Source organism: Sminthopsis crassicaudata, chromosome 4, assembly GCF_048593235.1.
Source record: "Sminthopsis crassicaudata isolate SCR6 chromosome 4, ASM4859323v1, whole genome shotgun sequence".
NCBI lineage: Eukaryota > Metazoa > Chordata > Mammalia > Dasyuromorphia > Dasyuridae > Sminthopsis > Sminthopsis crassicaudata.
Window position 1 is genome coordinate 415,555,930 of NC_133620.1, and position 14,152 is coordinate 415,570,081.

The window sequence follows — 14,152 nt, forward strand, 5'->3', positions numbered from 1 at the left end:
TATTTAATTTTTAAAAGCTCTGAGATTTGGTATTCTAAATCAACACAGAAAATTTTTCCCCTTATGAAAGCTTTTTATTTTTCAAAACCTTTCAAAATCCTGTGTTCCATTTTTTCCCCTCTTCCCCCATACCCTTTTCTAGATGGCAAGTAGTTCAATATATTTTAAACATGGTAGAAATAAATATTAAATCTATGGCTCTCTTCAACAATGAGATGATTCAAACCAATTCTAATTGTTCAGTGATAAAGAGAGCCATCTACACACAGAGATAACTGTGGGAACTGAGTGTGATTCACAACATAGCATTTTCATTCTTTTTGTTGTTTGCTTGCATTTTATTTTGCTTTTCTTTTTTTCTTGTGTGGCACAATAATTGTATAAATGCATATGCATATATTGGATTTAACATGTATTTCTACCATGTTTAATATATATTGGACTACTTGCCATCTAGAGGCGGTCATGGGAGAAGGGACGGAATTAGAACCCAGGGTTTTTCAAGGGCTAATGTGGAAGAATTGTCCATGAATATGTTTTGAAAAATAAAAAGTTTTAATAAAAAATATATGTTAAATCCAATATATACATACATATTTACACAATTATCTTGCCACACAAGAAAAATCAAACCAGAAAAAAAAGATGAGAAGCAAAATAAAATGCAAGCAAATAACAAAAAGAGTGAAAATGCTATGTTGTGAACTAAACTCAGTTCCCATAGTCCTCTCTCTGGACACAGAAATTTTTTAAGCAGTATCAATTAATCACCAAGTGACCTCAATGTCCCTTAAAATCCTTGGAAAAAAGAATTAACAGACATTGAGCAAAAAATCTTTGATTCTAGTATCTTGTTCCATTGATTGATGGACAGAAGTAAATTCTTGAAATTCAGCAACTTTACCTGATCTTGTGATTATGAGAAACATAATTTGAAGAGATATATTGCTTTTCTTTGTTCTATGATGACTTTATTTCATTACAGAACTCTTCAGTAAGTCACAGGGACAGCAGCAATAAGCAGTCAGTCCAAACAGTTTGGATAGCGCCTCCTGAAAGTGGAAATATTCAGTTCAGGTATGTTAAGTTTCTAACATGACAAGCACAAGTAAATTTGTTTTTTTCACATGAGTCACATCAAGAATAATTTTCTGGCATTTATGAGTACTAAATAAGTACAATAAGCACCTTCTCAAAAAAAATCAAAAAAAAATTATTCTATTCTTAAAGAACTTTCAACCTAAGGAAATATTACATATAATAATGAAACAATTAGAGAACACTATCTAGTGTCTAGATGACAAATGCTTTTAAGAGAGACACACATAGAGAGAAAGAGACACAGAAGAGAGACAGACAGACAAAAAGAGAGATGAACATATTTGAAGAATTGAGGAAATCCTTGAGCATTGGGAATTGTGACATGGTCCTCATAGGCTGGTTATGGCTGAAATCTAGGTTACCTGATACCATAATAGCTTGTTTTCATGATATTTTTTTTTGTTTGTTTGCTCCTTCTTCCAATTTAAGTCTTGACTGTGGCCAGGCTTTGTACATTTTTGGATACAATGGCTTGGTTATGCTTTTTAAGTCTACTTTACTCCTGCTTTCTTGGGCTATTAAGTGTTTTGTTATTCCAGGATCTCAGAGACAGATGAGGCTGGAGAAATGCAAGCTTTCAGTGTGTTCAAAGCAGCTAGAACCAGGACGAAGTCTAAATGTTATCTTCCTGGTCTGAGCTCTGTAAGTTTCCGATTTCAGTTTGGGTTTGAGCAGCACTACTTTGAACTTGCCTCGGGTTGGAGCTCCAGGAGACCACTATTAGAGGCAGTCATCCAGCTGGAAAACTGCAGGTTGAGTGACAGAACTTCAGGTCTCTCTTTGGTCTGGGGTTACTGCCGTAGTTTTGCTATTTTAGGTGGCAAGTTGGCATTGAAGCTAGGTCTGAGACCCAGCTTCCTCTAGGGATCAAAATTATAGAGCTGCTTTTTGCCCCTGTGTTTATTCCTCACTTAGTATACAGCATAGGGCATGCAATTGCTCCTTGTCCTGGTCTATATAGTTTCTTAACCCCCAACAAATACATATTCTTATTTCAGTCTTCACTGAATCTAGAACCCAGAAAAGGGTAATGAATGATAGAGCTTCTACCTGTCACCGCTTATTGCAAAAGCTCAGGCCCCTCTGTCCTAAATCTGAGACCTCTTCTTATCCTGATACAGCTTGAGGCTTGCATTTGTTCATTCCCTGTACTCAATAGGGTCCATGCAAGCCACTCTCGCATTCCCAGACGTCTGTCTCTCTATACCAATCTGGACTGGAAAAATAATCAAAATTTTTCAAGGTCTTCATAGCAGGATTTGGTCTGGTCCATTTCCTAATTAAGCACTGAGGAAAGGTATAGAATGGTAATTCTAAGAGATCTGAGAAAGGAGGTGAAGAATATTTGGAGAGGATATTTTTTTCATCTTATTTTATCATTAAATAATATTTTATTTTCCCCTAATTAAATGTAAAAACAATTTTTAACATTCAAATTCTTTCCCATCCTCCTTCCCTTCCCTTTACCTATGATGGTAAATAATCTGATATAAGTTACACATATGCAATCATGTAAAACATTATCATATTACTCATTTTGTGGAAGAAAACTTGAAAAGAAAGAGAGGGGGGAAGGAGGGAGGAAAGAGAAAGGGAGGAAGAAAGGAAGGAAAGAGAAAGAGACTGAGAGACAGAGACAGACAGACAGACAGAGACAAAGAGAGAAATAGTATCCTTCAATCTTCAAGAAACGTTAGTACTTTCCCTAGACAGATAGTATTTTTCATCAAGAGTCTTTTGGGATTGCCTTGGATCATTATATTACTAAGAATAGCTAAATCATTCATAGTTGCTCGCCATACATTACTATTACTATGTTCAGTGTTCTCCTGGTTCTGCTCACTTTCCTCTATAGTATTCCTCCAAATAAGATAGAATGTATTTTACAATTAGTGCACAGGAATCTCAAGCTCCAAGTAAGGTGGAGCCCTAGAATTTGTAGACTCATATTCAATTGGAATATTCCCTCTAACAATGCTCTCTACTGCCCATTATATGATAATAATTTTTAGTAAATCCTTAATTTAATTTTAGTTGAAAGCTGCAATGTTCAGCTAGCAACCATATAACAAAACAAATAAAATAACGGTTTTAAAAAGATGAATCTTTGTTTCAAAATTTAAATTTTTCATGAAATAAATCCAGTCTATTCTTCCCCTGCTTAGTTGAATCCAACTTATCCATTTTCAGTATCTAATTTGGATAGATACATCTAGATTTCTCTCTATATATAAACTTGTCAAACAAAGTACTTTGTATATTTCAGGGAATATTGCACAAATTTGTTGTGTATATTTGAGGCATGTGGTTGGAATATAACTATTAAGGTGGTTTTTTGTAGTAACAAATCAAATCCAGTTAATTATGTGATTATAAAAATAAGATCTACCATGGAAATCACTTTTTAAAGCCAGACTATTTCCAAATTTGATCAAGATAATCTCAAAGTGCATATAAATAATTCTTATAAAAATATCTATAAATTGGGAAAATAAATATATATTCTAAATAATTTTATCAGTATTCTTTTAGTTACTTTTCTTTGGTATTTATGAAAGATTTTTTTTCTGTACCTTTGGTATGTTTTCTTCTGAATCAATCTTTCAATGCATAACTTCTAGCAAGGATTTTTTCTACACATGGCCTACTCTATCTGCTTTCTATTCTCTTTACTGCCATTTACACTTTCTCATAAGCATCTTGCATCCAGGAATGGTGGTTCCACTTGACTTCATGATGAAAAGTTTATTAGAAAAACCCTTTGCAACTCTTTTCTATCTTTCATTTGTCCTCTGTAAAGTTATCATTTAGTATTCTTTCTACCAAACTTTATTCAAACTGATTTTGCCTTCCTTTACTTCACTTTGATGAATTAATGTTGCTCAAAATCTTCCATCATCCTCCCTAAGAATTTACAAATGAATTCATTATCTAAACTCATCTTGTTCTTAGCTGTCATATCTATGACCAATAAGCCAAGTATTTCCTGATGAAAACTTTTTTGGAGGAAATAATTGTAGTTGATATCTCTGCCCTTCTGTCAGTATCTTTTTTTTTTTTCAGATAATCAGTAACTTCTTTAATTCAGGTAAAAATCATTTTATTTGCCTGGTATATTTTTTGGTAATTTTTATTTTTCTACGTTTGCACTAATTTTGATCTTTTTCCCCCTAATAAGTCAGGATTTGACTATATATGTATGATTCAGGAATGAGTCATTTTTGATTATTAAAATATCAATTTCTTTTTAATTGTTTGATTATATTTGATCCTTGCCTCATCTGGCTCCTTCAAATTCTTGTTTTGAAAAAAATATTCATGGCCTAGAGACCTACTCTTTTGTCTTTCTCCTTCCTTATTCTTAAAACATATTTTTACAATCCTCAACTATTCCCAATTTTGTAGGAAACCATGAATCTACCAAGCAAAAAGTTGTTTGTAATTAAATGGACTTGCCTTATTGTAATATAATTGAATTAGAAGGGTAACTTTCTGGTGTTGGACTATTCTAGAGACAATAGAATTAGAAAGAAGGATGTGGATGAAAAATTGTAGCATTAACAAGACTTGACAATCATTTGGATATGAGGAATGAGGGAAAAGGAAAAGATATATATATATGTATATATATGTATACTATATGTCAAATTAGTTTGTAGAGTGTTAAGTTCTTTGTAGAATCTTTCTACTTTGATAACTTCATAAGACTGATGAAGAGACATGATTTCCACATCTCAAAAAGGTGATGGACTAAAGGTGAAGAATGAGATATATGTTTTCATATCTTGCCAATATATAAATATATTTTGGTTGACTATACTTATGTGGTATAAGGAAGAGTTTTTTAGAGGGGCAAAAATAACAAAAAGTGTTATTTAAGCATTAAAAATATAAAAATCAGAAAAGGAATTTTAGAAGGGACATAAACAGGGCAGTGTTGATACAACTGTATAAAATTTAATATTACACATTTAAATTATAATGTAACATATATGTGTGAAATGAAATTATTCATGATAGTAATTATTTCATTTTAAAAATCTTTTTGTTTATTCTTTGAAATAGATATTGGTGAATAGGTAACAGTTGTCTGTATGACAGTTTTTTTTGCAAATACTTATCACTACCATTGAAATACAAAATGGCCCAATAATCGATGTAATGTTTCATGTTGGAAACAAGGTGAAAAGAAAAAATGACATGACACCAAAAAAACTACATTGTGTTCAGCTGGCAGATTCTTTGAGTTTATTTCTTATATCTATGCAGCTCTTTTCAGAACAATGATCCCCAAAGTGTTAGTGAATATAATAGCTTATTTATACAATTATAAATTATGAGGAAGCTATGTTAGGGACCAGAAGTAAGCAAACTTTATGTAGTGAGGGCAGGCTAAGGCAAAGGGAGAAGGTTTCAAGGACTTGTTTGGCACTTGTCCCAGTATCTGTACTGTACTGATTTATGGCACTAGGAGATGAACTTGAGATAAAATTGTATAATAAAATTTTCCAGATGAGAGAAAGTGTACCTCAATGACTACATCCCTGAGGAAGAAAAAAGAGAACTAGCTATGTCTGAAAGACAGAGACTCAAACTCTTGAAAGAAAATATTTATGAAAACCCAAGGAAAAGAGTGTCTGGCTTTAGATATCTAAGAAAATCATTTGTACCAACTTGGCAAATTTGAATAAAATAATAAAGTTCTTAATAAGGAAAACATTTGTACATTACTGGATAGGGACTGGACTTAGGATTTCATTGGCAATAGGGAATTACAAGCTGAAAACTTCATCTATAAATTAAAGTCAGCACCATCTATACAATATATTCTGAGTTCAAGGTCACCCAACTAATATGTGTCAGAGACAAGATTCAAACTCAGGTCCTCCTGACTTTAAAGACAGTCATTCACGACATCATGCCCTCTATTGTCAGCATGTAAAGGTTAAAGCAATACAATAAATGGAAGAGAAAGTAAGGTAGATTTTTAGTACAGGTAAAGAATTCTGTTTCTCAGCAGCAGCACCCTTCTGAAACTGAACCTAAAATAAATACAGAATGCATGATTAGCCATCTATAAAAGTAACAAATCCTAAGATAGAGTGTGTATAAATGGAGCATTAAGATAACAAGAGTGTCTCTTGAAATGTAAGAGTAAGGTAACAGCCACAGTCTACTCAGCAGTATTCTAACATGTCAGTAAGTCAACACACAATGTATTAAGCGCTTACCAAATATCAGACAAAGTTTCCTATGAGAAATATGATTGCTTGCATGGATTCTGAGATCAGGAGAGTTAAGAAATTGAATTGATCATTGTGTTTTAACCCTCAGTGGGTCTGTTGGCAATTTGGCTTCCTTTATTGTGGTTATGGAGACAAGGTGTGGCAAGGACCTGGAAACTGAAGACAATAGGAACAGAAAGAAGGAAAGAGATATGAGAGAATCAGTCATAAGAAAAACACTGGAAGGGGCAGTTAGAGCACCAGCCCTGAAGTCAGGAGGACCTGAGTTCAAATCTGGTCTCCCTCACTTAACACTTCCTAGCTGTGTGACCTTGAGCAAGTCATTTAACCCCTATTGCCTTAACATCCCCTCCCCGAAGAAAAACTCTTTTAAAGCCATTTTAACAATATGTAACTAACAAATTATTGTAATAGGGTATTAAATTGCTTTAAATGTATTTTTCCTATTTGGCTTTGATTTCAAGGTGCCAGTACATCTTCTGACATGTTAAACCAAATCTTCTCTTTGATATCATTTTGCAGTACTTCTTGCCTGGAGAAGACCAAAGTATTTATAAGTATCTTCATAGTCCAGTGTTTAATTTGACCTGGATTTAAGCTTAAAGTCTTTAGTCTATATCTTTCCATCAAGTGCATTAAGAATTTGCTATTTATCCAGTCCAAATAACATTTTGATATCATTGGAGAAAGACTGCATAAACTGATGAAGCTATTTAATTTTGTCCAGGGGATCCATGTTACATGTATTGGTTCAACCAATTTGGAAATCCTACTATTTATTTCTATTTATTAGTTCTATTTATGAGAGATGATAATGAATTTAAGGATAGGTAAAACCATAATGGATTTTAATATCTCCCTGAAAACTGTCATTTTTTATTAGTTGTTCTTTTTTTCTGTATTAAAGCTTTTTATTTTTCAAAGCATATGCATAGACAATTTTTCAACCTTAGCCCTCTAAAAACTTTATTAGTTATTTTTAACATGATTGTTTGCTAGTGTATTTCAAGAGGGGAACATCATTCCACATGACAGTAAATACTTTAATTTTCTCACTGTCATTACTTAGGATTCCTTCAGGTCTTAGGGAAATTTTAAGCTACTAAAGATTATTATTTATTATTTTATTTAATCAAACTATTTTCATAGCACTAACTTGCACTAAGATTTTTGAGACATTGTTTTGATTTACAATATACAAATAAGCAATGTGTGCAAAACTGAGGCAAAGGTTTGGCAATAACTATCAAAGATGATATAAATAAATGTTATTTACTATGCAGTAACTTGCTTGATTATCACTAACAATAAATTAACTTTGCAATCCTGGAAATCTTTTTGATAGACTTTTTTTTGTTTATTGATTTTTATGAAAAAAAATTGTAAATGTTTTGGATAACTTCATTTAAAATTTTTATTGACCTAGAATAAAGATAACACCAGATTCTGTATGTTGGGGGTAGGAGAAGAAGAGGAAGAAGAGTCAAGGTTAACTAAGATTTTGGAAGTGGATGGTGATCTAGGGGAGGGAATGGGGAGAAGGAAGAAAAAATTTGGAACAGAAAGTTTTGCAAGGGTCAATGTTGAAAAATTACCCATGTGTATGTTTTGTAAATAAAAAGCTTTAATAAAAAAAATTTTTTAAAGAAAGTGGATGTTGAATGGTATTGTCCTTAACAGAAATAGGGAAACTGTTTCTGGGGAGGGGGGTAGGTGGGTATGTGATTAGCAGGGAAAAGAAAAGTTTACACAATTTACACAGATTTCTTTTCTCATGTGTAATCTGGTTCATATTTTTCTGGCAGAGCAATTGTATTTCAGGATTTGGATGAACGTGGGGTTAATATTAAAAGTCAGACTCTCCAAACTTTGACAAGATCAACTAAGGTAAATATATATTTTAAAGCTTCAGGTAAAATCTAGAATACTAAGGTTAAGTTGAATCAAGGTTTTCTCTCCTTCTTAGAATACATTTTTCCAGAGTACCTGCATCTATTCAGATTTGTACAGTTAACCTGGTGGCCTACCTTTAGGAAGGAAGTCCCTAGAAATAGTGGGAGAGAGCTGCCTGGGAGTCAAGACCTCAGGATTTTCTACCCAACTCTATTTCAGTTAGGGGTACCTCCATACTTCCAATAATCTATATTCAAAACCTCAGTGTCATAGCAAACTATCCCTTTCCCCTCATGACCAATCAGTTGTCAAGCCTTGTCTATTGCATTTCCAAAATGTAGCTCACACCTATTCCCTTCTTGTGGCCTCCATCCTAGTTCATATTACATGTCACCCAGATAATTATAATAATTTCCTAATTAATTTCCATATTTGTAGTTTCCTCCATCTCCAAAATGCCTCGAGTGGTTTCCCCTTGCCTCCAAGATAAAGTACAAAGTTTTGATTCTTAAAAGCCTTTCAGTGTCTGAACTCTAACCTTCCTTTTCCACTTTCCATATGCTCTACATCAAACTAGTCTGCTGTTTATCCCCTTAGACATTTTCTCTCTCCTCATTGCACCCTTGTGCAAGTCTCTCTAACCTATAACACACTCCCTTAAGTCAGCCACAGGGAATCCTTACCTTCTTTCAAAACTCAGCTCAAACTCTACATCATGCATGAAGCTTTTTCTGATATCCCCAGTTGCTAATACTCTCCCTCCAAAAATAGATTTTTATATATTTTGTATTTGTTCCTCTATACATACTTCCCTCCAAAGTAAGCTCTTTGAGAACAATAATTATTCTTTATGGGTTTTTTTCATGATACCTTTGTATTGTCCAACATCTAGTAGATACTTAATAAATGCTTGTTGAATTGAATTGATTTAAATAGATTTTGATGATTAACTTTATTACCTTGAAAGCAAGTTAATAAGTCAAAAAACATTTTAAAATTACCTGTGATGTGCCAGACAAAGATACAAAAGCAAAAGATATCCCTTGCTCTTAAGGAGTTCACAATCTAATAGGGAGGATAAGCTGCAAACTACTATGTTCAAATAAGCCATATACAGTATAAATGAAAAATAATCAAGTCACTTAACTTTTCTAAAATGCAATTTCCTTATTGTATAAGAAGAAATTTGAGAGTAGATTATCTTTTAGGTCTAATAATCTATTGTAATACATTTTTCAGCAGCTTTCTCACCCTGAGGAATTCCTCTGCTTCTACAGTCTCATTCTCTGGTCAGTTACTCAGAGGAATCTCCATTTTAAGGAAGTTCTTAGCTTAGTCATTTCATGTTCATCTTTTCATTTTTCTCAGGGTTCTCTCCTGACTCCCCAGACTTTTTTTCCACTATGATGCCATACCCTCTTCTTCCACCTCTTTCAGATTCCTTTTATGTGTTATCTTTTCCTTTCCCCCATTAGAATGTAAGTATTTTGAAGGCTGGGACTCTTTCTTTTGTTCATATTTGTGTTGCCAGCACTTAGCATAATGCCTAGTGGCTTAATAAAATGCTTATTAAGTGATTGGGAAAAATTGAATAATGCATCTTACTTTAAATTATTTTAATTTATAATTTTATAACTGGGATATTAACTTCAAAAAGAATGCAGATCTTCTTGACTCAGTTTATGATTGGGATACTGGCTTTGAGAGAAAGATGCCCAATCCCTAATTCCACTAACCTCTAAACCATAGAATTAGCATAATGATTTAGTTAGAAGGAAGTCTTTCTTTTGAATCTATGCTCTCCCTTCTGTGATCTTTTTGTTTGCATTGTCTTTTTCTGTGAGTCTTTTCTAGCAGTGAATGCCTATCCTGTTTTAGGCTAGAAGTTTGTATTGAAATCACCGCCCTAGCTAACTTAAACTCTTCAAACTTTAACTGATTTTTTTAATAAAGGACCAGAGTGAAACATATGACACAGAATAGCATGAGATTACTCATATCATATGAGCTGAACCCTCCAAAATATATTAGAGGTCTAGGACTTTCACCATATGGGCCACCAAAAGATGGGGTGCAGGAGTTGAACCAAAAAATTATATTGGGGCTTGGGAGCAGTATCTCAGAAGAATTTGTAAGCTTAAACCATCTCCAAATCAGGAGGGAAAGAAATTATTATGCAATTGACTGGCAGGTTAAGTTCCAAAAAGGAGTTAGTAATTAACAAGTTCTCTTTCCTGTGGTCCCCTAGTTACCTCATTCACCCCATGAATTTGATATGTCCTCCAGGTTATTTTATAAATGAGGAAACTAAGACAAATAGCATTAAGTGACTTGGTCATAGCTCTAGCTAATCTGTGAACAGATTTGGACTCAGGAAGATGAGTCTTTATCACTTCAGGGCTGGCATTCCCTAACTGCCCTATTATGCTACTTCTACATAATTACATATACTTAAAATTCTCAGTTTTGCATCCTGCTAATCAATTGTCTTCCCAGCCTTTTTTTTTTTAATCCAGAATAAAATTTTTAGCTTGAGGAACACATAATAAAAATGATAATTATTTGAATTATGCATCTTTTTCATTTCAATTATTAAAATATTAATTTCAGATATTCATTAAATAATATTCCTATAAAAATCTTCAAAAAATTTCCCTAAACAAATCTTTTGTGTAGAATATGGGACAACTCCATCAAGTATATATAGAGTGTTTACTAGATGTTAAGCTTTACATTAGTATTATGGGAGTAAGAAATGAAATATAAGAGGATTTCTTGCTGAGATGGGGCTGAGAAGAGAAGGAAGGAAAAGAATGTGAATCTAACAATAAAATGAAATTATTAAATTAAAATTTTGAATTAAATCCTAATGTAATTAAATAATTTTATTTAAATTTTTAAAATTGAATTAAAAAATTAAATACGGGTCACTCATCCTATCCTCAAAGAATTCATTGTCTAGATGAAAAGATAAGATCTAAAATAGAATCTAGACAAGTATTATATAAAATAACTAGGAATATGAAAGTGTTTCAACTGGTCAGATCCCCTGACTGAACTCCCTCAGACAAAAGCAACTCATAAATATCTTTGTGGAGAAATCCTTGTCAGTTGCCTAAGGCATAAGAGTTAAAAGGCTTCCCTCTTCTTACCCCCTTACCACTGCCCCAGTAAATTTGAGAGAGAAAACTTGAACCCAGACCTTCCTAACTCTAAACTCAGCTTTCTGTTCACTGAGCCAAACCAGTAGCCTACCCCAGGAAAAAAAAAAAAAAAGTTAGCAGTTTCTACAAACAAGTAGAAATATATTTAAACCCACCTAAATTGCATTCACTTTATCAATTAGTTTAACTTTTCTTAACTCCATATATTTAGGTATTAAAGTGATCCCGAACTAACCAGGCACCTTTTTTTTTTTTTTGTCCTTCTTTGACAAGTAGGAGATTAATAAATTCTAGTTGGCTTTATTTGACTTTCCCAAAATTGAATTAGGTAAAATGCCATTACAGAAACATTTGGTTCTTTTAAAAAAAAAAAATGAAGATTCAACTGAATATTGTTTGTTATACAGGGAGTTTGTGACTGGATGTTGAATTAATTTTATTTTGAAACATCATTCAGAGAAATTTTAAGCAAGGTATTTCTGAAAGTGAGATCCACTCATGTTTATTTGGGGATTATTTTTCAGTTTTATTTACTCTGATTTTTTAATTATTTTCACATTTAATTTTATTTGGAAAAACAAAACAGGTTTTTGTTTTGTCTTGTTTTATTTTGCTTTCAGACTTTACAATCAATGAATTCCAGTAGCTGTGGTAAAAGCAAGTTTTGTTTCAGCAGTCCGAATAAATGTGATCCCACAGACATAGATTGTTTATTCATGTCTTCTGAGTTGCTTAAAGATGGAAGTTTCAGATTTGAAATGAGCGGCTTTTCTGATGGCTATATTGCCATTGGATTTTCCAGTGATACTTTAATGGTAAGTCACATGTCTTATTAGGAAAGATATGTTCAAACAAAAGGTAGGAATCTGACACCAAATCAGTGGCAATTATTATGCTTTGAAAGTCTTTTGAAACATAAATGGGATCAAGCAAGAAAAAAATTGACATTTATATAGCACTTTCAAACTTATAAAATGCTCTATATGCATAATAATTTCATTTAAGCCTCATAACTACTATCTGAGGTAGATGGTATTGTCCCTATTTTCCAGATGAGGAAATTAGGGTTCAGGAAAGTTATGTGATTTGTTTCTCAGTTATTAGTGGCTAGTAGCATTTGTAGCCAAGTCTTCATGATTCCAGGTCCAACTGAGGTCTTCTCCCCAAAGGGTCCCATGACTATATTTAAGTATTTCCATGAATTTAAATAAGGAAAAATAAAGCTTGTTTTCTTTTGTAATACTATACATTTTATTTTCTGTGATTAAAAAGACTGTTCTTAAAAGAGATCTATTTTTGTTGATATTCGGTCATTTTTCAGTCATGTCCAACTCTTCATGACCCTATTTAGAGTTTTCTTGGCAAAGATATTGGAATGGTTTGCCAGTTTCCTTGTCCAGCTCATTTTGCAGATGAAAAAAATGAGTCAAATTTCTGGGACTTGCCAGGGTCACACAGCTAATTAGTGTTGATTCCAGGCCCAGCACTCTATGCATTCTACCACATATAGATCTCCTAAAGAGATCTATAGCCTTTGCCAAAAGGATTCATGACATAAAGTTGATTAAGAAACAGTCATACATTATTATTTCTTTATATTTTTAGAATCAAGTATTCCTAGCTTTTACTGCCGTTTTGGGAAATGTTGAATACTGAAAACTGAGACACTAATAGGTTATTGGTGGAGATGTGAATTCCATTGGCATTGTGATCCAACCATTCTGGAAAGCAATTTGGAACTATGCCCACAGGACTATCTGCATTCCCTTTGATCCAACAGTGTTTCTACTGAATCTGTATCCCGAAGAGATTATAAAAAATAGAAAAGGATGCACATGTGCAAAAATGTTTGTAGCAGCCCTTTCTGTAGTGACAAAAATTTGTAGGAAATTAAGTAGATTCCCCTTAGTTGGGGAATGGCTGAATAAGGTATAATATATGAATATGATGGAATATTATTGTTCTATAAGAAATGATAAGCAGGCTGATTTCAGAGAGGCCTGGAGAGACTTATATAAACTGATGTTGAAAAAAATGAGTTGAACCAAGAAACATTGTACACAACAAGAACATTGTGTGATGATTAGTTGTGATGGACTTGGCTCTTTTCAACAATAAAGTGATTCAAGGCAATTTCAATAGACTTGTGATGGAAAAAGCCATCCATATCCAGAGAGAGAACTATGGAGAGTGAAATGTGAATGAAAGCATAGTATTTTCACCTTTTTTTTTAAAGTGGTGGTTGGTGGTATTTGCTGGGTTTTTAAATTTTTCTTTCTCATGTTTTTTCTTTTCTTTTTTGATCTGATTTTTCTTGCATAGCATAACAAATATGGAAATACATTTGAAGATTTACTCATGTTTAACCTATAATGAATTGCTTGCTGACTAGGAAAAGGGGAGCAGGGGAAGAAGGGGAAAAAATTGGAATATAAAGTTTTGCAAAAGTGAATGTTGAAAACTATCTTTGCATGTATTTGAAAAAAAAAAAAAAGAAAAGCTATTATTTAAAACAAAGAAACAAATTCCAAAGATGGAGTTCTTTTTTTGATGGCAAAGAATTGGAAACTAAAGGGGTATACATAATGGCTGAATAAGTTATAATATAGATATGATAGAATACTATTGTGTTATAAGAAATTAGGAAGGGACTAATTTCAGAGAAACCTGGAATGACTTATATGAACTGATGCAAAAGGAAGAAAATAAAATCAGGAAAATAATTTATATAGTAATATTATTGTAAAG

The 14,152-nt window shown here is 32.9% G+C and overlaps 1 protein-coding gene across 1 annotated transcript in view; it reads left to right on the forward strand.

Moving 5' to 3' along the window:
• Positions 1–14,152, forward strand: part of LOC141539687 (putative ferric-chelate reductase 1) — a 52,825-nt gene that overhangs the window by 17,476 nt on the left and 21,197 nt on the right. The window contains exons 5-7 of the mRNA XM_074262774.1: positions 986–1,077; positions 8,153–8,234; positions 12,025–12,219. Coding sequence (XP_074118875.1) covers positions 986–1,077; positions 8,153–8,234; positions 12,025–12,219 — 369 coding nt within the window. The remainder of the gene's footprint in view (positions 1–985; positions 1,078–8,152; positions 8,235–12,024; positions 12,220–14,152) is intronic.